Source organism: Dermacentor albipictus, chromosome 2 (assembly GCF_038994185.2).
Source record: "Dermacentor albipictus isolate Rhodes 1998 colony chromosome 2, USDA_Dalb.pri_finalv2, whole genome shotgun sequence".
Taxonomy (NCBI): Eukaryota; Metazoa; Arthropoda; class Arachnida; order Ixodida; family Ixodidae; genus Dermacentor; species Dermacentor albipictus.
In genome coordinates this window covers 196,317,365-196,342,281 of record NC_091822.1, presented here as the reverse complement: position 1 = coordinate 196,342,281, position 24,917 = coordinate 196,317,365, and the positions used below count along the sequence as shown (strand labels likewise).

The 24,917-nt window shown below is 45.6% G+C and overlaps 1 protein-coding gene across 2 annotated transcripts in view; it reads left to right on the top strand.

The window, feature by feature from the left end:
- The first annotated feature begins 2,541 nt into the window (after positions 1–2,541).
- tgo (Aryl hydrocarbon receptor nuclear translocator homolog tgo) overlaps positions 2,542–24,917 on the top strand; it is a 30,118-nt gene continuing 7,742 nt past the window's right edge. Inside the window, exons 1-7 of one of the 2 annotated variants that reach the window (XM_065427578.2) lie at positions 2,542–2,978; positions 5,046–5,097; positions 5,183–5,663; positions 5,745–5,892; positions 8,092–8,277; positions 11,390–11,564; positions 18,834–19,344. In XM_065427578.2, the coding sequence (XP_065283650.1) occupies positions 2,957–2,978; positions 5,046–5,097; positions 5,183–5,663; positions 5,745–5,892; positions 8,092–8,277; positions 11,390–11,564; positions 18,834–19,344 (1,575 nt within the window). In that variant the 5' untranslated portion in view covers positions 2,542–2,956. Of the gene's footprint in view, positions 2,979–3,884; positions 3,976–5,045; positions 5,098–5,182; positions 5,664–5,744; positions 5,893–8,091; positions 8,278–11,389; positions 11,565–18,833; positions 19,345–24,917 lie in introns of those variants that run through there. The other variant, XM_065427577.1, reaches the window with a different exon arrangement.

The window sequence follows — 24,917 nt, the reverse complement described above, 5'->3', positions numbered from 1 at the left end:
AAGTGTGGTACCACATTGGACACCCAGTTTTAATGGGTTACAGACATGGTGAGACTGTCAAAAAGATGTTTTTGTTGCCTGAACCAGGTTCGCAGATTTACAGGCTGCCCCGAAACGGGCCGTTTATATTCAATGACAGCTAGGAATTTGTTCAGCAGAGTCGATTAGCACCCGTGCGTTAATTTTCCCAGAAACGGGTGCGCCTCTGTGCAACAGCCACGGCTCTCCAGCTGCACAATCATTCGGTACATTGACCCTCAACCTTCGAGACTTCAAAAGTGCTGTTATGCGTCACATTCGAACGGAAACAGATATTCGATAATTTTTCATTGTGAATTCCGAAGTCGAATACGATCGAAATAACAAATACCATTCGATTAGACTATACGTTTCTACTTCATTTCGCCTGCTGGCACGTTGAAGGGGATCGCCAGACAAGCCATGGATATTATATTGGTAAAAATTTCCCGGTCTTCCCAATTCAGTCTGAATACACAGGCGATATCTTTTCCCTAACACTGTTGTTCATATTAAGGTACAATAATGGCCTTGACTCATTTTCTCGTAAAGTCGATTGGTTCACATGGGGCTGGTGCAGCGTTTAAAACAAACATGCCTAAACTGGTCGGGAGTTCTTACTTTTTCAATCAGTGCATTTAGAATTTTCGATAATTTTTCTCTTACATATATGTCGTGGATATATATGTCTATATACCCTTAGATTTATAGATTTACCTAGAAGTGCATTGGTCATATGCATCTCTTCGTGGCACGCAGTTAATGAACCTGGTTTATTTCACTATTATATTATTTTCTTTGATCATTGCCCCTCGTCAATATTCCACCAACAACAAGCGCGCGCGTACAATGAGACGATATCATATAAAATTTTCTTACGTAGCTTCATGTTGCAGATAGGCGGTTTCAGTGGCAAGAATTACGTGTTCCATTTAGAAAACAATGTTAAAAATAGCAGTTCACCTGGCTAAAACTACGAATAGTACCGACCGACAAGAGTCGCGGGCGCACCAAAGCAAGCTTCGGTGCGCCCGCGAAATAAAGCTTTCTGAGAGAAAAACTGGGCGTCGCCAGCGTCCGCGCAACGAACGCGCGCTCGCTAGCAGACGCCGCACTTGACAACAGCAAAATTGAAGACGTTATGTTGCATAACCCATGCCTCAAATATGTATACGTAGCAAAGAGGTGTCATTATAAAATCGCAGTAAAAAAAATATTCTTTTATATTTTAAGAGCGTACGCGCGCAATCGGTATCAGCGCTCGCAGCGAAATTACGTTGAATCTTCCGCGAAGCGCGTCTCCGCCCTAATCCAATTCGCTCGCAGCGCCCTCGCAAAATTTTTCTACACGCGGCGCCTCAGCGGGAAAGCGTGGTGTTAAAAGCGCAAAACGTAGAAGCAAGGCCGCTCAATGGAAACTGCGTTCCATTGAGCGGCCGTGGTAGAAGGGACCATGAAGGGACACAACACGAGAAGACGACATATGACGTCATCACCAGCGCTGACTTTCAACAACGTTTATTTCAATTAGAAACACGGCTAAAAGCTCAAGCTTTTTTTTTAACACGCCGTCCTTGTTGTTCACAAAAAAAAAAGAAAAGAAAAAGGAACTTGAGCTTTTGCACGTGCCATCATTCACTTAAGTGCGCAGAAGCGCGTGTTTCACATGATGTGCAATGACGTGTGTGTGACACGTGTGGGCAAATGTATAAGATGCCGTGTTTCTTTCTCAAACGTTGTTGAAAGTCAGCGCTTGCGGTGTCGTCATCTCGTCTCGTGTAGAGTTACTGTATACTTTGGTAGCATATACCAACGTTACTGGCATATACAGTAATTCTAGTCTCGTGTCCCTTCTACCTTTTGCGCTGTTAACGCCAGGATGGAAAAACAACAAGCGCAAGCTGCTATTCTAGCAGGGAAGCGCCGTTCGGCCCACTTGACCATTAGCAGGGAAGAAGTTTTGGCGTGTTGGTGGGATGCATTCAGGCTGGGATACATAGCGCAAAAAATTACACAGGGACGTCCTGTGTTCTGCTTGTCCCTGTGTAATTTTTTGCGCTATGTATCCCAGTCTGAATGCATCCCACTTGACCATACCATAGAATAAAGAACAAACTTGACCATTTTACCTTCACGGAGCGTTCGCTTGCCAAGGATCTACAAGGATGCCTGCGTGACGTAATGCTCTCTCTCTCTCCCTCAACTTTTTTCTTCCTCGATTTTGGTGCGTGCAGTGCCACTCCGTAGGGGTAACAAGCTGTATTTCAGCACGGATAACTAACAATACTGTTTGACGCATGCCATATCGAGCCGCAGAATGAGACCTAAAACTACGGTGTTGCGTTCTTGAATTTTTGTGCAAAAACCGATCGCAATTGTCCATTTCACAAAGCCAAACGACATGGTGTCGAACACGACTGAAGTTGACGCTGCTCTGACATGGCAAGTTTAGAGGAACTCTTCCAAGGGGTACTCGTTGGGGACCTCTGGTGAGGAACGCACCCTGGCCTGCTGGGCCAGCCAGCCCGTGCGCCAACCGAGCGAGCAATCTCTTCTAGCACCGCTAGTTGTCCCGTGCCCTGTGGGGATCGCTGTGTATTCATGTGGCGTTGTGTGCGCGAGTGGCGGCCATTTTTGTGAGTTGACACTCGTCGTAGGAGCGATCCCTCGTTGAGTGTAAAGTGTGCAGCGTGTGCGAAAAAGCTGGCGGCTAGTCTCTACGTACCTGACCTTAAACGGGCCCCGTGCGCGCATTACTGCGTGCTTGGGGTATCGGAGAGAGCGGAGCGTCACTGGCGGCTTCGCGAAGCCTCGCCGTCGTCGTCGTTCTCGAGCGCTGTGCCGCAGGAACGCATGGTTGAGCTTTCGCCGCGGGTCCGTGCGGAGCGCGTGGCGGCGGTCCCCGGGGCCGGTGGACGCGCCTGGACGCGTTAGTCCCATGGCAGCGGCAGCAAACCCAGGTGAGCTAATTGAACATTACGGATGCTCGATCGGCGCTTCCCGAGGCTTCGCAGGTGTGACGCGTTCATCTCGGAAGCTTCTCCGTGTTTGGTTGCCCGATCCGCGCGTACTGCAGGGTAGTTGCCTAGCGGACGCTGATCGGCAGCAAAAACGCACATTTGCAGTTCGGAGTGATGATCTAAACTTCTTTTAAAACCGTGATATTGACGCTGCGCGTATAAGCTTTGGCAAGTAAGGTCATCGCGGGAGCAGGGATCTTGGTTTGAGTCTTTAATCGGCTTGAATGACAGTTTAAAGACACCTTCTCTGGAATACAGATTATTTAAGTTCTTGCAAAAAAGATTGACAATTTTCGGTGTTTCTGGCGGCAGGTAGCGTAATAGTTCGAGCTTAATTGCCTGCAAGTAGAGCAGAGGTTCAGTGAAGTCTGTACTTGAGAAGTTTGCTGCGTTCGTAATCTCTGCTTAGTAATCCGGTAAATGAGAGCTACTACTACCGTCGGTAATACTGGCGTTCTCGGAAAATCACAAAATTCAGAACCGCGATGCTTAGAAGACAGCGCCTTGAATATAGTCTAGATCAGACAACCGAAATGAAAAGGATTAAACTGTAAGTGGGGCAGCCAGAAATGTTCATATTTGGTACTCCTTATCAGCGAAGACATTCATGATTCAGTGGCTGTTGACAATTTATTATGCGAGGGATCTCGGCTGTAGCCGATAGTTGGTACTAACGCGTTCTGTTGCACCATCCGTCCGCTTCGTCTGACAGTGAACTATATTTTTGACTGCCATCTTATCGTAGTGATGTTTGGATGCACCAGTGATCGGAAGGACCTTGGAAGTAATGTATCATAATGTTAAAGTGTGACGAGTTGTGGCCGCGCAAACCTAAACAATACTAGTCACCGCTGTCAGTACATGCTCACTGTCAGCTTGCAAGATACACGAACTTATAACCCGGAGCTTGAAACACCCCGGCCACCTACAGATCAAGGTAATTATGAAGATGCTATCACTCGTGTGTTTTGTTTTGGCAGAGTACTAGATGGTGGCTGTATGGCTTAAATATTAATTCTTTGATGATCGTGTTAAGCTTGTGTTAATTCAAACTCATGAGCATAAACTTGTATCGGAATTACCAGAGGCCAGAAAAACCAGAAACTTAATTTAACTGTGAGTGAAAAAATGTCATTTAGCATGTGTTTTATGCATTTTAATTTTCATTAATGTAATCCAGCTTATTCTAGCTTATATGTATAAGGGCTGTGGCTTGAAGTGCCTCTCATCCTTGAATGTGTAAAATCACATCTGACTTTTCTGTTTGAAAGCCATCTCTTTCGTTAATTGAATTTTCTTATGTTTACATATATTTGTTCTTGGTTATTGTACATTAATGATGACACCCAAACAGTGTAGCACTTAAAAACGATAGTGTTGAAGTCTGTGGACCCCCTGACCGATGAGTATCTGCATAGTTATTGGAATGCTGTATTTAAGGAGTCAGGCAATGATGGCCAAAACCGTAATTCGACCAAAACTTCCGGTCCCAAAAGTGTCAAATTAATGGGAGTCAGCTGTGTAACCTGTCCTTCTCAAGCATTGCCAACAAGTTCATTCTTGTGTGAGGATACAAAATTGGTTCATAAAGCTGCTGAACACCATATTTACAGTTTTTCATTGGCAGTTAATCTGATGCCACCACTGACGAAAACTGGAGGATATCACCAGCTGATCAACCAGCTGATCTTCATTGACAGGGTGGCTTCAACTGGCCTGCAAAGAAGGTTGGAAGTACCAGCACATTGCCAGCTGCCATGCTAGCAGTTATTGCTACTATGTTGTTTTTTGTAGCAGGAAACATTGAGCTTTCGCTTATTGCTGATAGACCAGATGGCTGCTGCTGTAAGTATGCTCGTGGAACATTACAAGCTGCCAGTAAAGAGTTTTCCTGAACTTTTCACTGTAAACAATTTTGTGAGACCTTGTACTGCTTCTATTAAAATTGTGTTGCTGGTACTTGCTCTGCATACGTATGAAGGCTAAATGTTGTACATTTGCTCACAGTTGCAGACGGCAGCAAGGTGCTCAAGAAACGGAAGGCCAGTTGCTACAAGGAGTGAGTTGAGAGCACCACAGTTGCATGTGCTAATAGAAATGTGGGCAAATTCTGGCAACTGGTTTTGTGTCATGGCTGTATGCAGCGCTGCCGATGAGGAGGGCAAGTTTGGCCGCATGGACGAGGACGCCCTGGAGAAGGAGCGGTACGAGGCATGGCCTGCTACGGCCGATGCGCTGGCGGCACCGCGGCCAGGTGATGGCGGTGAGCTGCTTGAGTCGCTCTCTGCCAAAAAGGAGAACCATAGTGAGATTGAGCGGCGGCGGCGCAACAAGATGACAGCCTACATCACGGAGCTCTCGGACATGGTGCCCACGTGCAGTGCGCTGGCGCGCAAGCCCGACAAGCTGACCATCCTGCGCATGGCGGTAGCCCACATGAAATCCCTCCGTGGAACTGGCAACACAAGCAGCGACGGCACCTACAAGCCTTCCTTCCTCACTGACCAGGAGCTCAAGCACCTCATATTGGAGGCAGCTGATGGCTTCCTCTTTGTGATCTCCTGCGACACGGGGCGAGTCATCTATGTCTCCGACTCGGTCGGCCCCGTGCTCAACCAGTCCCAGGTGGGTGCCACGCCTACCACAGAGTGGAGTGGCATTTCTCATCAGGCCTGAAAGTATGTTCTTTCCTCTTTTTTCATGCAGTCTGAGTGGTTCAATGCGTGCCTGTATGACCTGATCCATCCAGAGGATGTCGAGAAGGTACGCGAACAACTTTCTACCCAGGAGGCCTCCAGCTCGGGGCGCATCCTTGACCTGAAGACTGGAACTGTCAAGAAGGAAGGTCATCAGTGTGAGTCCCTGTGTATGCTGCTTTGGACTGAAGGAAACAGCTTAAAGGGCCCCCCACCAGGCCCCATAGCAAATTTTGGCTATATGCTGGACGTTGTGCGTCCACTTGGGAGCGTTCTGCCGCAAAAGTTTTTCAAATCGGCTCATTATTAGCCAAGATAAAAATTGTGAATTGTGAAAATTGTGTATTGTGAACCCACGATTTCAGGAGGCGAGCTCCACTGCCAAGCAAGACACTCTCCCCATTCGCCCCCTCAACTTCCGCAAGCGAAATTCCTTCCCTGCATTCTCCCATACCGGACCTCGAGGATCGCGTGATGCATATGTCACGAGGCCCGCCTTCATTTTCTTCTTTTTTTCTTTTCTTTTCTTTTCTTTTTTTGTTTGTATTGCAGCACTGTGCACTTCTGCTGGCGACGTTGCGTGCAAGCTGCTGTGATTGTCTCGTTTCACGCAGTGCACAAGGACATATGACTAGCAGTATAAGTTAGTGCTACACAAATACTGGGGCAGAACAAGTGGATCGATCACGCTCTGGAACACGGTAAAAAATGGCAGAGTTTCGGTACCTGCGCACATGGCTGCACGATTTCGGAACTAGCAGGCAAAGCGGAAGTACATCTCTCTTGCTTCGGTCCAGAGTAAAACAAAAAACATGCAGACATTCCGTTTGTGTGTTTTATTATTTCTCCAAACTTCAATTTGTCAATTCAAGCAACAGATCACACAAATGGCAGATGTTGCCTGGAATAATTTTCAAAGTCACGTGTCACCATGAGCGACGTCACAGTGAAGACAAGAGTATGTAGGCGCAGGGACACGAGTATGTCACTGTCCGGCTTGGAGCGTGGTCGCCGCAAGGGAAAGGGAAACAGCATTTGGCGCATAGCAATGTAATCATTTGCAAACACGATTGTTAGCACGCATTGTATGCTCTGCGCTTGTCAGCTCGAAATGGCCAGACCTGGTGAGGGGCCCTTTAACCTTGTAGGCGAAAAATAAGTTTACTCAAATTTGTACTATTATTTTCATGCTCTCAAACATTCAGTATTCAGCTGTAATGATCGACAGTGCCCCCTTCACGCGCAGAGAGCCCGCAAGTGCGTGGCCAAACTAGCCTAAACGCCCGCATTCCATTGCTTCACCATGGCCGTGCGACGGACGCTCCGGTGGAAAAGGAAAAATACACAGCCAATCAGCTTCGGAAGTCGGAGGGAGGTTGATCATCGTGACGCCTAGTGAGATTGATCATCGCGATGCCTAGTGAGCATGCGAGGCGGTCCCGCTATTTCCGGCGGCCATTTTTGCCGGGCAGAGTTTTTCTGATTGGACCGGGTAGCTGGGGAGAAGCAAATTTTTGGACGCCGAGGGGAGAGTGTTTGCTGCCGGCCGAATTTCATCGCTTGGATGCTGGTTTTCCACTCCATGTACTCCGGGCTTAATAAGTGCACTTCCTCAGGCAGGCTTTTCAGCAAAAGTTGTTTGTCTTACAAGCACACATATTGCTTTGAAACCTGGAACAGTGGTGCAGTGCTTTCGAGCTTATGTAATCAGATGCTGTTGTGGAACAGTGGCATTTCATGTTGACTTTGGCAATTGACAATATCTTCATCTAGCAGTATATATGGAAACTGTGCCTGAGGTGACAGTAATATATTGCGATCATTGTTACAATGAAAGCAGACACAAAAGGAAAACATATTTAAAATATAGTATTTACACGGCGATCAAACGCTGAACAGTATGGTCAAGAGCGCATGCCCGGCCAAAAGTGCCTTCCTCCTCAACACTGCTCCAGATTAATAGTACTGTGACATGATCCCCAGCTGCTGGAGCACCGTCGTGGTGCTTGCTATGGGGTTGGTAAGTGGTAAAGTAGACAGTAGACGTGAACAGTGTCTGTTGGAAGTGAAATAGAGGGAGAGTAAGACTCGGTCGGACCAATCTCATAAGTGATGTCTATTTCACGTTTTAAGACATGGTATGGTAGTGTCTGGAGTACTGGGGAAGCAATTTTTCAGACAGTCCAATGCACAGAGCCGGAGTCCATAGAAGAACAAGGGCACCTGGGGTAAGGGTAACATTGTGATGATGGGAGTCATAGCGGTGCCCAATATATTAGTAATTTCTCTGGCTGTGCTCACTGTGCTGCAATAATATGTCACTGAGCTGGTATTGAGCAGGTTTTTCATGTTTGCAGCGTCGATGCGGCTATGTATGGGTTCCCGGCGGGGGTTCATCTGCCGCATGAAGCTAGGGAATGTGCAGCCTGACGTGCAGGGCCTGCAGAGGCTGCGCCAGCGCAATGCCTTGGGCCCGTCACCTGACGGTGCCGCCTACGCTGTCGTCCACTGCACTGGCTACATTAAAAACTGGCCTCCATCAGGTGAGTGCTGTTGATGATATGTGCTTTATGATAGTAGTTGCAGTGCCAACAGCAAGGGGCACGAGCATAGTGTTGGGTGTAAGCTGATTCAAGCTCTTATAACTTATCTAAACACATTCAAAATCTAGTGGGTAGACAAGTACAAAAATGTGTTCTCTAGGATAGAGCTCATCTAGTAAATTCAGTATAGTGCAAACATTACTTGGTTGCTGTGTGTATTTTCGGAATAAAGTAGAACCTCGTTCATATGTCACTGAAAAAAAAAAAGCGAGAAGACTTGCTAAATGGGAAGTGTACGATGCGAAGTCACTGAAAAATTTGACAGATTCAACTGTAGTTGACTTTTACATAATGTGAAGCGTTGCGCGAATCGTAGCATAAGACGGCAATGCGCATCTGTGAAACAGATAGGCGAAGATGCTTATCACAATAAGGTTGGCAGTGACAGCTGTGAATGGCGACAACCCGTGTGATTTGCTGGTCAGGAATATGAAACGAAATCGAGCTGGTGGGCGACACTGAAATATGATGCTGCCAAAGTGAAACATGACGGTCACTTTGCACCGCCTGCAGCAGAGAACGGCTGTGCATCAGCAACGTGCAGTACGCTTCCAAGTTCCAGTGCGTATGCCACACATGCGTGCGCTGTGAAATTGATAGCAGAAGATGCATATCGCAATAGGATTGGCGGCTATAGCTGTGAATGGGGGCGACGTGTGACGACTTCTGGGATTTGCTGGTATCAGAAGAGGAATGCGTGCGTGCTTGCACTTTCGCGTGACACAGGCGGGCGAATAATGCGAGGAAGCAGTTGTGGCGACTGCCTACTGCTCTCGATTACTTGTGCCTTGTGCCTTTCTTGTTTACATGGAATCTAGCGCCCGAAAAATTTATCGTACGATTGCAATTTGGCGATGTACTGAATGTTGGTGCCGAAGATCATGCCTTCCAGGAGCATATCAACTGACAAAAAAGAAGTGTAACTATATGGGGTCATATTTTGTGTTCTCGATCATGAATGCTGGCACTGGGAAATCGTATTAAGCAGGATCATATCACTTAGGGCCTCCTGTACCGTATTTACTCGCATAATGATCGCACTTTTCTGTAAAAAAAATTGACGCAAATTCAGGGGTGCTAGCATTACGCGGGTTAAATTTCCCGCGAGAAGCAAAAATTTTTCTTCATCCCGCATTTGCTGCGGGATGACGATAGGTCAACAGATAGGCAGCTGCTGCTGTGTGTAGTGTGGGACAACAAAACAAAAAATTGCGGCTGGCGGAGCAAGCCGAACGCAATTTTTTTCCTTCTTCTGAGTACATTACGTGCATTGAAACAGTTTCTTCGGTATCAGTAATGAATAATATCGTTAATATTGGCAAGTTTGCACTAATAACGTAGCCATGTCCACTTTGAGGGGACAGAAACTGATCCGCACACTTAGCTTCCAGTGACATAGAAACACATGGCCGGCATGCTGCGGAAACTGCTGTATCTGTCTTCACTACTATCCTAATACGGCACGTTTCCGCTAAGGGTGGGCGAATATCTTTGGTGTATTGCAGGCGTCGGCGTACGAATAGGGTACACTTCTAACGTATCAGTGTAAACGTGGCTACTATCGTTGCCGCTCATGATTTGTTGCATGCCCACGAGTGCGGATAAGAAGAATCAAAAGGCACTTTTTTTGTTGTTGTTGACCACAACCGTTATTAAGCCTACGCATAATAAAGGCAAGTTTGGTTGTACCTCTTTTTGTCATGGAAGTGCGGAAAGTGATGAACGTAATGAAATCGGGCATCTACTTGAGAATGTTTAGTGCGTGCAGACTGCTTGGTTTCTCCTGAGAAGTTGTTTGCGTAGCATTCGACAGATTGTAAGCGCGATCATTATTAGCTAGACTTGGCACACGACATATCGCTGCGGCAAGTTTGAGGTGCGATCATTACACGGGAAATTAAAAAAAAAATCGAATTTTGACAACAAAATCCAGGGGTGCGATCATTACGCTAGTGCGATCATTATGCGAGTAAATATGGTATTTGTTTTTAGCACAGGGCATGCCCTCAGTTATATCTAGCTTCAAGTTGGTGGCTTCGGGATGTAAAATTGCTCATTCGGTACAGGTTCAAGTTATTGCTGACGCATTGCAGTTAGCTGCTGTTTGGAGAAATGTAATACATAATAGTCCGTGAACTGGTTCAGAATGTTGAACTGTATTTCAAATCGTTTGATGCATTGGTTGACGCATTTGACCCCAACATTCTGATTTTATTTCTTACATACTTTGGTTATTCATCCAAGACTAGCTCAGTCCAATGAAACACCAAAGCAGAGAGTGGTGTATCAGAGACTGTTGTGGGGAGTGGTGTGCAGGAATATTTCTTGAAAGCCCCTAAATTCATGGGTAGCTTCAAATGTAAATGGAAAACCCACATAAGAATCGTGAGGTGGTGTTTTCCAGTAGTACGTGCCAATCGTCCAGATGCCTCACCCCTGTTTGCCTGGCTGTAAGGGATGAGGAACAGAAGACAACATAGTGAAATGTAAATTCACGTAGCAAGAGCAAGTATATGCATAAGGCCAAGCATGAATTATTTAAGAAAGCTAAGATGCGAATGATCCAGACAGGATGATAAGCATCAATAGATTATGGCGCATACTCTACAAGGTGTTCTTTCGAAAGGCATGTGTATAATTCAAAGTTATTTCACACAGAAATGTTTAAATGGAAGTCTATGCCAACATTAAAGAATCCTATCCGGGGTTATGAGACTTTATGCTGCTTTCAGGTACGTGCCAACTTTACCTTTCATAACTGCAAAGGAGCACACCACATTGTGTTCCATAGTGTTCTGCTCCTGTGGAAGCATCATGTTGGTTTGTGTGTTGTGCACATGTGTGCGTTCAGCATTACCAGAGGGTAGAAACGAAGCGCTTTTTAAGTTTGTAGCCAAGCTAACAGTTGGCCATACAATTATCATTAGCTCTGCTCACATTCACATGAGTTTCTGCTATTGTGTGTCACACCTTGAAATGTTGCTGGCACTTGTGACAACTCCACATTACTACTTGGTTGTAAAATGTAGATATATTAACTGTTACTGTGCAGGAGTCCAAGTGGAACCCGGTGATCAGGATGGGGGCAGCCATTGTTGCCTGGTGGCCATTGGTAGACTGCAGGTGACCAGTGCTCCGAATCCCAGTGATCTCGTGGGGTCAAACTCAAATGCAGAGTTCATCTCTCGTCATTCTTTGGATGGAAAGTTCACTTTTGTCGACCCCAGGTCAGGAGCCATTTACAGCTGTCATGGTCTTGTAGAGTCATTGCCATATTGAAGCTGTGCCAAAACCAGGCAGACACAAATTCCGTTAATTAGCCCTTAGCCCTTGTCGGGACCAACACAATTGATTGACTTATCTGGCAGATGAAATCAAACAAAGATGCAAAAAAAATGGCCAAAACACACTGCTGATTCATTCAGCAATATTTGCCTGATTCTAACACGCCTTGAATTAAACATGCACCCGTTTTCTATGCAAGTACAAAACTAACATAGAAATGACACCAAAGCTCCTAAACAAAGTAGAAATCCAATGTGCTCCTGATTTCTTATTTTTTTTTTTTTTTTTAATGGGCAAAGGGTCTAATGTTTTAAACGATGGCACCCACTTTTCTAAAGTCAGCTTCGCCGCAATACAACCGTGTTTTGCGGTAAAGCATACAAATGCCGTGAGCGCGATTTGTCATATCATAAGAAGCCAACAAACACTGACACCAAAGGCAACATAGGGGAAATTACTTATGCTTAATTAATGAAAATTAAGGTGGATGAAAAAACAACTTGGCGCAGGTGGGAACTGAACCCACAACCTTCGCATTTCGCGTGTGATGCTCTACCAATTGAGCTACCGCGGCGCCGTTTCTCCATCCACTTTCTTGAGTATTTATGTGTCCAAGTAGAACCCTGGGAGGGTTAGCCAGCGCCACCACTCACAGACATTGGCGGCAGATGTGGAACATCCTTTTTTGCCGCAGGCGTCACGAGAACGTGATTTTTTTTGGGCGGAGGCAACTGGTCAATAAACCCACACATACTACCTAAAGGCATCAATGTTGCCAGATTCGAGACCCTCATTATGTAATAAATGAGAAGAAAGGGGGTTAACAGAGAGGTTTGATTTTTATTAGTCATATTTTTTGGTTTTTTATCCGATTGCACTGTGCAGGCAATGTTCGGCCCAATTTTCTTAAGGAATAAAAGGTGCGCATTATAACGGGTAAATACTGTATTCAATTAGGCATCTAGAGCTAACATTATTGCTTGGAAAAATCTTCCTGGGGCAGGCCAAAAATAAGCATTTTCGGCAGGATATTGATGTGTGTTCAATGTATTGATGTGTGCTCAACGTTTTGACTTGACATGCTGCCACTGAAGAGGCTGCTATTGTGCTCACCATTGGGTTTGCACGCGTGAATGCTGACTGGTAAAGTTCAAATTACCCAGCAAAGGCCAATTTTAGAATCTAAATTCGCAGACAATTGCATAATCTATCGTAAGAACTCTTCTTCAGCTGATCATCTTGCTCTCCAACAGAACCCGGATCTCGTAAATAATTGGTGCTCATGCTGGCAAAGGTCTCTTAATAGCGATAAATGTAAACTAATGACCTTTACCCGTAAAAATCAGCTTCAGCATCTAACTACACTTTCAATAACTGTCACGTAGTACGCACAACGCCTTACAAGTACCTTGGCATGCATCTTTCACCCAAACTTTCTTGGACAACTCGCGTAGATAAAATCACAGCACAGGCATCATGCACCCTCGAGTACCTTAAACGAAACCTTCATGATGCTCCTACTTCGACCAAATCACCAGCGCACCTAACATTTGTCCATCCTCAACTTGAATACGCATAATCAATTTGGTCACCTCATCAAACCTAGCTTATCAACGCTCTTTAACATGTTCAAAATCGTGCCACGCATTTTATCGTGAAAGTCTACAGCTGTCATTCCAGTGTTACTAATAGTAAATCTTCTCTGCCTTATCCTCCTTAGAATCACGCAGAAACATTGCTATAATCTGCTTATTTCATAAAATAACAAACCGTCAGCACCAAACTGCCCTTCCTCTCTGCCAACAGTTACGAACGTCTCGCCATTTGCACAACTGCTCCTCAAACGCATCTATAGCACACAAACATCTTCAATTCATCAGTGTTACCATTAGCAATCGAACTACAGTGTCCCTGATAATGTCCGCACTCATGACCCTGTTTCATCATGAAGTAACTGGTATTCTTTCGTGACTAGTTGCTTTCATTAATTTTTTCTTATGTACAGTCGGACGCACTTATAACAATATTCAAGTGTCACAAAAATTTAATTGTTATAATCGGGTTGCATGAAAAAATTCAAAATAGGGGAATGGCAGAGCTGATCTGAAAAATCTATAATGGTGGGGAGGCCAGTGCCCCTCCCCACCACCTTCCTCCATCCGGCTGCCGATTGAGTTCACTCGTTTAACTGCTTCCTGGGTGCTCCGATCGTGTGTAACAAGCTGTGGCTGTCGGCGTTAAAAAGTGGCACTGCTATAACAACTGCAAAAGGCTGACCCAGGTGGCAAGCGTTATGCAAACACCACTGAGGCATCGCTTTGGTGGCCCCAAAAGGAGCCTTTTAAAAATTGCGAGAAGGCTGCCGCAGCAGCCTGTCAGCTTGAGAAATCCAGAAAAAATGCTGAGGAGAGATCGCCACAAGCATCTCGCGACATACTTCTCACTGGCTTACATGAGAAAAGCCTTTGTCCGTCAGCTTTGCATGCGAAGCTTGCCGGCACCCAAGTGCTCCACGTAGTGCAGTGGAAGGTTCCTCGCGAGAACGAAGCCCCGGAGGAACTGAATCATCTGCCGGACCTCCTGCGAGGACAACGTTGAGGCAGCCTGCTCTACCGCGGCATCGCTGCCGTCGCCGCCTCACTATCTGAGGCAAGCACGTTTGTGACGATCGTCTCATCGGTTAGAAGCACTTAGTTTCTAAATCTATGGCCGTGCGCTTTCTTTTCACCGGCAACGTCATGCATTGCCGATGATTAGTGAGTGCATCGGCCATCTTCCGTTTCGGCCGCGAGTCAAGCGAGGCTGAGAAACCACGTGGCCAGGAACGAGTTCAATGCAACCAAGAAAGACGAACGTGAGTGATTACTCTGTTTGCACAACGATACTGAATGAGAAGCCAGCGAGCAACATACAAGCAATCAGCTTGCATCGCAGTTGGTGCGGTCCATTCGTGTTTCAGAGGGTGGGGCGGCGTAGACATATGGGAACAGCCCATTTGTGTTCGGAGAGGTGGAAGGGTGACGGGAGAGAGCCATGCGGAAATGGCTGAAAAATGAGCACGCGGCAGATGTTGCAGCAGTGGCCTATCGTGCAGCGGCTCGATTTTCTCGTTTTCTTTTGTTCTTTTCAAGGATTTCGCATTTCACTACCTTTTGGCTCGGACACTCAGCAGCCAGACTTCATAATTATAACCGATAATGCGGCAGCGAGGCATTGTAGTAAGCGGCTTATTTCATCATGGAAATCATCATCATCACGGTGCAGCAGCTTCCCATTGTTATAACCGATATATTGTTAAAACTGGTATTGTTATAAGTGTGTTCGACTGTACACACTTTTCGCTAACTTATGTATTTGGCAATGTCAAGAGATGTACCCTTAAATTATTTTTTTGTAAAATTCGATGGTTTTGAATGATGTACCCTTACATCGTGTATGTCGCCATTCATTCCGATAGTGTATATTGCGTTCCGCTAACTATTATGCAATGTCACCTCGTTTTATGTACGTTAGTGTACGTTTCATATACTCATTACAGTCGCCGACTGATTTTTCGGAATCCAAAAAATTCGGACATGCTCGATTATTTGGTCTGCTTCGCAGCACCGCCGTTCTCCCCATAGACCATAATGTATAACAACTGCCGAAAGTTTGGACACCTTGCAACCTCTCGTCTGATTTTTCGGACATTCCTTAAGCCAACTCGATTGAGAGCACCATGCACCGACTCTGACCGGCGCATGGTTCGACTTGCTGAAGGCCGTTTATGCTTTGGACGGAGCCTCCTTGCTGCCCCACGAAGTGGCACTACTGCAGATCCCTGCTCATCATCATCGTTTCTGCCTGGTTCGTGGCTACAGTAGTTCTGGTCAGCTCAGTAAGCCATGTCAAGACAATCCAGCAGCTGATTTGTTTGTTTATTCGTGCACGATGCTGCGAGTAGGCCACATTTTTCATTTGTGCGACTGGTATCGGCGTGACGGCGTGGTGATGTTTGCTTTGTGTGCTGTGTCGAGGTTGCAGTGATGTAATGCGGCATACGGAAACGTCACGTCAAGTGTCTAATGGCAACGACAGTCCCCGCGCAGACTGCGCTGGGGAATGCCGGCACGCGGGTGCGGGGAGGCCTAGGATTTGTCGCCTTCGGATGTGCACCCTACTGACGCCGAAAGCGTTCTGCCGAGACCTGTGCAGTGGTTCCGGACACAGTCTCATTTGACAGTTTCACAGGTGCTCACACTGCTGCACTGACATGCGCAGAACTCGATGACGCCGAGATCATTCGTCAGGTTTCTGCTGCACCGCCGGACGATGACTCCAAGTCGGAAGATGGCGCACCATGTCGCATGTGGAGTGTGCACAAGCAGTGACTGTGCTTTCAGCCACCTATAGTGACCGTACGACCCTCTCTGAGATTCTGGCTTATCTGATTGCGCGTAAACAGAACAACATGCAACGGCGCATTCACGATTTCTCCAAGCCTACTGCCAAACCCGAATAAGTGTGTGGAAATAAAGGATTTCTTTTTTTTTTTTCTTTATCTGCTTTTTCGGACACCTGTGTATTCGGACGTTTCCGCAGTCCCCGTGAGGTCTGAATAAACGGTCGGCGACTGTATATCCTTCCAGTCCTTGTAATGCTTCTACTTATGAAGATATGAATAGTTTAATCCGCGCCCCCCTCCCCTCACACAATAGTCCTGCTGGAGCCTGTGAGGTTTTTTGAATAAATGAAAATAAATGAATAAATAATGGAAGTTTGGGCCCATAGAAATACTTGGATGCCAGGCGGCATCTTCGGTCGGGATCAAATGGTTAAAAAAAATCTAATGGAAGTCTGCTTTATTTTATTGGTTTGTGCTTGAAAAGGCTCCTATGGCATGTGTTTCTTCACGTTCCTCATGCAAAGCTGCCTGGCTCATATGTGCGTGCTGGTTACTGATCAGGCCCACTTGGAAGCTTGGCTTTAATCTGCCTAGAGTGAGTTCATGATAAGTGGTGGAAAATAATTATCTCATACACAATTAGTGAAAATGTTCTGCTTATTTTTGAAAAGCTTGTACTGTGAGCAAGGTGTTACATCGTAGGACCCTATCAATATTCTGAGCCATCACTATTCAACTGTGATTGTGTCAAACTTTCTTAACTTTCTTTTTTTTTAGCATGTATGGCTCGACTTTGTACTTTCATAGCATTATTAGTTTTTCATCAGTGCACAGGGCTTAATGAACAACCGCTGACATCAGCCATTCTCCGTAAGATTTGGTGGCTTGTTCATGGAAAAGTAAGCTTCAGCTGTTTTACACGTAGAGCAACGTAGTATAAATGTTTAAAATGTTTGTTTTGCAGTTGAGTGATCCCCTTCAAGACAAATAGTTTATCCCTCCTCAAGGTCAGAAGGACCAGATGAAGCTGAAGGTCTATTCAATTCAGCCAAGTTTTTCTGCACTTAGGCCCTCGAATCTGTGTAGTACAGCAGTGCCCCCTGCACCCCTGTCCTCATTTGCATGGGGTACAAGGTAAGGTGCCACGGTGGTGCAGTGCATCCTTGAACCTTGCAGTGAGTGAGTGCAGCATCAGCCTAGCACACAACCTGCAACTCTTGAACCTTTTCGTTTGTGGTGCCGTGCACTTTTTCTGAATCTAACAAACTTTGAGTGCAATGGAGATAGCTATCTCAAAAGGAGCGCAAATAAAGGATGTGGTATGTCTCATTAAACAGCCCTCAGCATCTGAAAAATTTTGTCCTAATGCTTTGTTTAATGGGGCAGATTGAGAGCATAGCTTTCCTTTGGTCTTGTGTATTGTGGAATCTGGCGATGCTTCAATTCGCTTAACAAGTCCAATACCAGAGTGCATAATGCACTTCAGAAATATATAGTACTCTCCACTGGGTGCTGCAGCCCGTGGTGATTTTTGTGAATGGCTGCATTGTTTTTTCGTACCCTTTCATTTACCTTTTCCTAATTACAGTAAAACCTCGTTAAACCGTGCCCACTTAAAAAGTAGTTTAGCTTTAAAAGTAGTAAAGTCAAATCCCCGACTCAGTGGCCATTGAACATAATGTGTTTTGTATCCGCATAAACCGTACAAATCGGTTAACAAGTAGTGATTCAAATTTTTGTCGCGCAAATACGGCGGTGTGTCGTTTTCATCGGGCAGCCCGGCAGAACAACGAGCCTCAGAGATCGGAACAACGGCCTCCAAGAGCCCTGTGCGCTCGCGCTTGAAGCCACATCAACATCATTTCTGTGGTGTGCCAGACAGCGTTGTGGCATCATGCATGCGAGGACTCGCGTCATGCTGAAGCTCGAATAAAAAGTAGACGCCGGATGCTCAGCATAGAAGAAAAATTAGACATCGTTCATGCTATCGAACGTGACACGAAGAAGTTGGCGCTGGCACACGACAGGGATCTGCTGTTGACTACGGTGTGTGGCATTTGGAATGCAAAGAAGTTGCTCGGCAGCGCTACTGCAACTGCGAAGCAATGTCGGCTACGAGGTTCGACTTTTCGCCATCGTTGCCTCTGTTGTTGCCGAAGTTTCGGCTAGCGACAGTGATGAGGACGACATGGAAAGCGACAGCACTGGCGATACAGGTCTGATAGTGGCAGAAGCTGCGCGCTACGTCAGCCTCATGAATGCAATCGTCGCGACGAGAACAGCACCCTGCAATGAAAAAGGTGCCCTGCGACTTCTGCAGCGCTACCGCGCGTGTGCACAGAGAATACGTAACGCCAACAAGGAATCTGCCATATGAATGTTTGCAGAGAAGAGGGGGCTGGCTGTAAAGCTCGCTCGCAGCTAGGCTGCCTCGGCATCAAACAAAAATAACACTATTGTTGCGCGAAGTGAATAAATACTGCACGTTTTTTCCCCCTTTCATCGCACTCTGAGTTCCGTTTTTGACCGGTAAGTGGTTGATCTCATGCTATTTCGATTAAACAGTACTACCATTTAGTACGAACTTTTTCCCAGCTCCGGCCAACTACGGTTTAACGAAGTTTCACTGTATGAAAATTTAATTGCCTCTGTGCTTTCCTTGCCATCTTCTAGCCCAAAAGACTGTGAGGAGGGGTCTGAGAATCCAACATTGTAACTACGTGGAGAAACAGCCAAGGCCATGTCTGCTTGTATGCTAGAAGCAGAACTGGCTGCCCTACTTCTTGTTTGACTATCTGTCATTGGTGCTGGCGTTGACTGTGTGCAGGGTGACAGCGGTGCTGGGATATCAGCCACAGGAGCTGCTGGGCAAGCCATGCTTCGACTTCTTCCATCCCGAGGATCAGGGCCACATGAAGGAGAACTTTGAGCAGGTGCTCAAGATGAAAGGCCAAGTGATGTCGGTCATGTACCGGCTGCGTGCAAAAAATCGCGAGTGGATCTGGCTGCGGACCTCCTCCTTTGCTTTTCTCAACCCTTACACAAACGATGTCGAGTATGTTGTCTGCACTAACACTTCGGCCAAGACGTTGTCGGCTGGCGCTGCTGGCACTGACGATGCACCTGCGGACATTCCGCTAGGCTATGGTGGCCATGCCAAGGAGGGTTTGGACTACTCGCTGCCTCGTGCTGACGCCTACCGCTCAGCAGACAGGCGTCCAGCAGCTCCCCTGGCATATGGCTATGAGCCATATGCAGGAGGGCCACGCCTGGCCAAAGGATCACCTCCTGCACAGGCTTGGAGTGCTCCTCCACCGCCCAGGGTGCCTCCTCCACAGGTGAGTGTCTCTCTCTGTGTCTACAGTATGCTTTGTGTATGTTTACAGAGATTATTTATTACTTGGCTTGGAATACAATACAGTAAAGCCTTGTTAATACGTGCCCACATAATAAGTAATCCCAGTTTCAATATAGTTGCGTCGGATCCCCGCCCTGTCACCGTTGAACCTAATGTATTGGCTGACTGCTTAAACTGTGGTCTATTACCGCATGCCAAATAGTTAGTGCCTAGCACGTGGGGAATGGGCAAAATATCACGTGCACAAGCCATACATAGCGAAATTGCGACGCACAGACCTTTTCTGGACTGCAGCCGCCACCTATGGCGATGTCAAAACATGGTAGTCATGACGTGTTTGCTGCTCCCATAGCTTCTGGCGCTTCCACATCGTCCATGATGTGGAATAAAAATGGCGGCTGGCGGAGCAAGCCGAATGCACCGAACGCGTACATTGCTGCATTGAAACAGTTTCTTCCATATTAGTAATGAATAGTATCGTTAATGTTGGCAATTTTGTGGCATTAACGTAGCCATGTCCCCTTTGAGGGGACAGAAACAGAGATGGGTGCGCTTAGCTGCCAGTGACAGAAACACATGACGGGCATGCTGCGAAAACTGTGGCATTTATCTTCACTACTATCCTAATATTGCACGTTTCTGCTAAGGGTGGGTGAATATCTTAGCTATGTTAGAATCGTCGGCGCATGAATAGGGTACACTTCTAACATATCGGTGTAAACGTGGCTACTATCATTGCCGCTCGCGATTTGTTGTGTGCCCACGAGTGCAGACAAAAGAAATCAAAAGGCACCTTTTTTGTTGATGTTGTTGACCACAACCATTATAAAGCCTACAAATAAAGCCAAGGCAAGTTTGGTGGTATGTAGCTTTATTTTTCATGGAAGTAGTGTGTAAAGTGAGGAAAGGGATGAAAGGGATGAAATGAAGCATCTGCTTAAGAATGTTAGGTGCGTGCAGACTGCTTGGTATTTCTTGGAAGAGTTGTTTCGCGTATTATTCGACGGCATTCGACAGATGGTAAGCGCGATCATCATTAGCTAGACTTGCCACACAACGTATCGCTGCGGCAAGTTCGGGGTGCGATAATTACTCGGGAAAGAAAAAAAATCGAATTTTGACGACAAAATTCAGGGTTGCGATAGTTACACGAGTGCGATCATTATGCAAGTAAATATGGTATTAACAAGGTTTTATTGTATACAGTAGAGCCTCGTTGATTCATTTTTCAAGGGATTGCATAAAAAAATGTAACAGTGAGGAAGGCCCCAAATTGCCACAGCAACATCGAAACAGCTCTGCGCACACGTATAATTAAAGACAGACTTGTGCCTAGTGAATTATATATAATTAATTGTAATCAATTGGTTTTTGTTAATTTTGTAATTTAATGATTACTTTGCTGACTCAGTAATGCTTTACTGTAATTCATTTACCTTTTTCAATAAATAATTACATATAACCAGCTTCATTTTTGATAAAATGAGCTCCGACAGGTGACAGCTTTGAGAACTTAAATTTGGTGGGAACTACAGAGTCCAAAGGGATGAAAACATGGACAGGGGTTAACTCCTTCCCACAATCAGTGTCCTGGAGCTATGCCTGTATTGCCTGAACATAGCAGGCTTGTACATTCGCAAATTTCTCTTGGAGGTCCTACCTTTTCTCATATTAATAAATTTCTCTCCTTCTCTCCTCGAAATGCTAGTAGGCAGCCTGCGTAAGAGCTGCTGATGAATTTTTCTTTGCTTAGTGCAGTCTATGACTTCTCTCATATTGACAGATGCTTTCGGCAGGTAAACTCGTACGTTCTTACTATATACACCTACTCTTGTGTTTGTAACACACCAACAGTATTTCTATGGCTGAATAACATGCAGCATTACATTACAGATTTGTACATCTTTCAAAGAACATCAACGTTTGCTGGCAAATGTTACAATTAGTCGTTTAAGTCTAAATGGTTAACAAGTGGAGGGCGCCAAGGGGAGGTCCACCAGATGTTGGCTGACAAATAGAAATGGCTCGATAGTGATGGCTGCTTTAAATGTTGATGCCAGAGAATCGCCTAATACAGTTTCAGTTTCTCACTGGCCCTATTGTGAATGTCTTCCCCAAGCTGTAGCAACAATCATGCGCTGTGCTTTATCGTGAACCCAGACCCGAGCATTGTGGCATTGAGTAACCACAACTGTTTGAGCAAGGCATTCGTACGTTACTACATAACCCCTCTCCAGTGTGCACATTGACAAGTTTTCAGTGTCACTGTAGATGTGCTCACAGGAAAACAAGAGAAGATCACCAAAAAAGAAATATTGAAAAGGAATACTTGGTGGAGATAAACAACGTGTGAAGGGCTGCAGAGGACATATCGAAAGAGCCAGGCTAGATCATTCTATTTATTGTACTTATGCAATGTTAATAAATGTAGGGAGAAAAGTAATAAATAATCAGTTATTTTTAGTAATTGCTGAATTACTTTTTTGTAGGACAATAATTAGTAACAAGGTGGTTGATATGCTCGGCCTGTAATTTTAGGCTGAATAAATGTCTTATACTACTATGTTACAATGCATGCTAACCATCGTGCCTGCAAAGTATTACATTGCTATGCGCCACAGAAAGAGCTTAAATTTCAAACCAAATGTCCTTTACCCTTCTCCTTGCTGGCACCGTGCTCCCAGCTGGAGAGTGGACGTATATTGTGCAATTGCCCCTACGTACATGGTAGTACTGTGACATTGCCCATAGTGACATATGACTTCGAGAATTATGCAAGGCAACATCAATTGCTTAATCAGTTGCTTCGATAGACGAATTAAAGTTAAAAAAAATAATAAAGCCTACAAATCAAATGTCTGCGTGTCTTTGTTTTTCTTGGTATGTAGCAAGAGAGATGTACTTCTGTTTCATCTGCTTGTTCCCATGTCATGCAGTTGCACGCACAAAGAATGAAACTATGTAATTTTGTACCATATTCCAGCGTGCAATCATGCTCTGCGATACGCTTGCGTTTGTGTCAGTGTTCGTGCAGCACTGACTTATACCGCTAGTCGGTTGTTCTCATGCATAGCGTACAAAATCGTGCGCTGGGTGGAACGAAACAAACGCAACAGCTCGTGCACAAGACCATCAGTGGAAGTGCACCAACCAGCAAACAAGCGAGAGAGGGGGGGGGGGGAGGAAAAGAATGCAGGGCCTGTGACACGTGTTGTGCGATTCTCCAGCCTCCGGTATGGGAGAACAAAGAAGTAATTTCGCTTGCGGAGAATAGTTCAAGGCAAGTGGAGAGAGTGTCTACGTATGTTGGCGGCGATGTTTGTTCCTGAAATCGTGGGTTTGCAGCACTTACATATATTTATCTTGGCTATTAATGAACCAATTTGGAAAATTCTTGCGGTAGACCACTCCAAAGAGGGCACGTAACAACTTCCAGCATATAACCATAATCTACTATGTGGCCTGATGAGGGGCCCTTTAATATGTCTCACTGCATAAAATGGGGGGCATATGGTGCGATTTTGCATGCAATCCGCCCTACGGCGCTTGGGGTCCGACTCGCTGCATGCGATGATTTGGGACATGTGGTACAAATGAGCGAGCGACGCATAGCCGTGCCCAGAACTGGCGCCTCCGTGTAGACGCTCAGAATATTGTTTAGCTTCACAAAGAAAGTGAAAACAAATTCCCTTGTACAGCTCTTTCGTTTTACACAGACAATGTTAATAAAAAGTCTATGTGAGTGGCATACACGTGTTTCTGCAAGGCTGCATCCGCAGTGTCGCCTCCATTGACAGTTGCCAATGACAAGGTGCCGGCAGACCAAGCTCTCTGGGCCAAGGAATCCGTGACCAGTGGTGCTTGCGACACAACTTAATGCAGATTGTAATAAAATGCCTGTGTTGGTCAGCACAACGTGTACACAATCATGCCTGGCATGAATTGCAGTACATTTGATTTTATTGATGCCGACGGTGGTAAACGAGCAAGCTAGGCAAGCTGGTGATCCCTGGGAAACAGTAGGATTAGCTCATTGGCCTTCGGATTCTGGGCCGACTGCCCTCGCCATCTGTCAGCAGCTTGTAATAAAGTGCCTTCATTCGTCAACACAATCAATAGGCCATTTCACATGGCGCGATTGGGGCGAAAAGAATTGTTCTGCCGCACACGTCGCAGCGATGCGCAAGGTCTAATGCACATTAGCCTAATGCAGCCTAATGTCTGCACATTTATGTTGCTCTTAAGTGAAAATACAATTAGTTTTTCCAATGCTGTTGGTAGCAATGAGAAAACATGCCAGCCAGGCGTGCTGCTTCACATATATGATTGTTGTGGCTACTGTGCACTACAAGTATGCCACAACACGCTTATCAGGACTAACGATTGCATACTTCCGGCATTTTGTACTCCAGAATTTGCCTCCGCACCACGAATTCATGTGACTGCTGCATTCAAATATACCACAAGATGCGGGAACATTGCAGAATGGCACCGTATCAAATGAGAAGGAAGAGATTAACTGAGGGGCCCGGCTTTTATTAATCATATCACGAGAAGCCAACAAACAATGACACCAAGGAAAACAGGGGAAATTACTTGTACTTACTAATTGAATAAATGAAATGATAAATTAACAGCAATGAAAGTGGATGAAGAAATAACTTGTCACGGGTGGGAAATGATCCCAAGTCTTAGCATTACGCATTGCACGCGTAATGCGAAGACGTGGGATCGTTTCCCACCTATGGCAATTTAATTGCCACAGGTGGGTTTATGGCCATTAATTTATCATTTAACTCAATTAGTAAGTACAAGTAATTTCTCCCATGTTTTCCTTGGTGTCTTTGTTTGTTGGCTTCTCATCACGCCATATCAAATGGGAACATAATGAATAGGAGTCAATGGGCTTTCAAGTCGAGACTGTGAAAACGTGACTTTAGCAGCCAGGAAAATGCAACAGAGGAATGTATGAATGTAGTTTTACTGTATACAGTTGAACCTTGTTATAATGAAGTCGCATCCAACCCAAAGATAAGTTCGTTTTATCCTATATTTGTTATAAGCATACATGCAGAGGTTGTTGGAAAAAAACACAGACTACTTTTCTGACACGAAGGGCACTGCTCATGGATCCGTACACCGCTACTACGGCTGCTGGTCTAGCCCAGGCATTGATCTCATGCTCAATCTGCCGAAAAGGCCTACAAGTGCAAACATATTGGCAGCAGGCTTCGCACAACAGCTTGTCACCAGCCACTGCCGGCCGCAGCGCTTAGGCTGCTTGCAACCAAAGTCAGCAACCAAGGTTATGATTTCGTGCCAGTTCACATGGCAGCAACTTGGTTCTTGGCTGCCATGTTTGTGGCATCACATGCTTAGTTCACACAAGAAACACTGAGGCATGCGAAATTGTGGTTATTACCATTATGCATTGGTGCTAGGGAAAGGTAGGCGTCATGTGCAGGTGCGAAATAGTGCCCGTACAAAAAATTGGGCATGTTAAAAATTGGTTGGTGACTATTTGTGACATTTTTGCTGCCAGAATATATATAT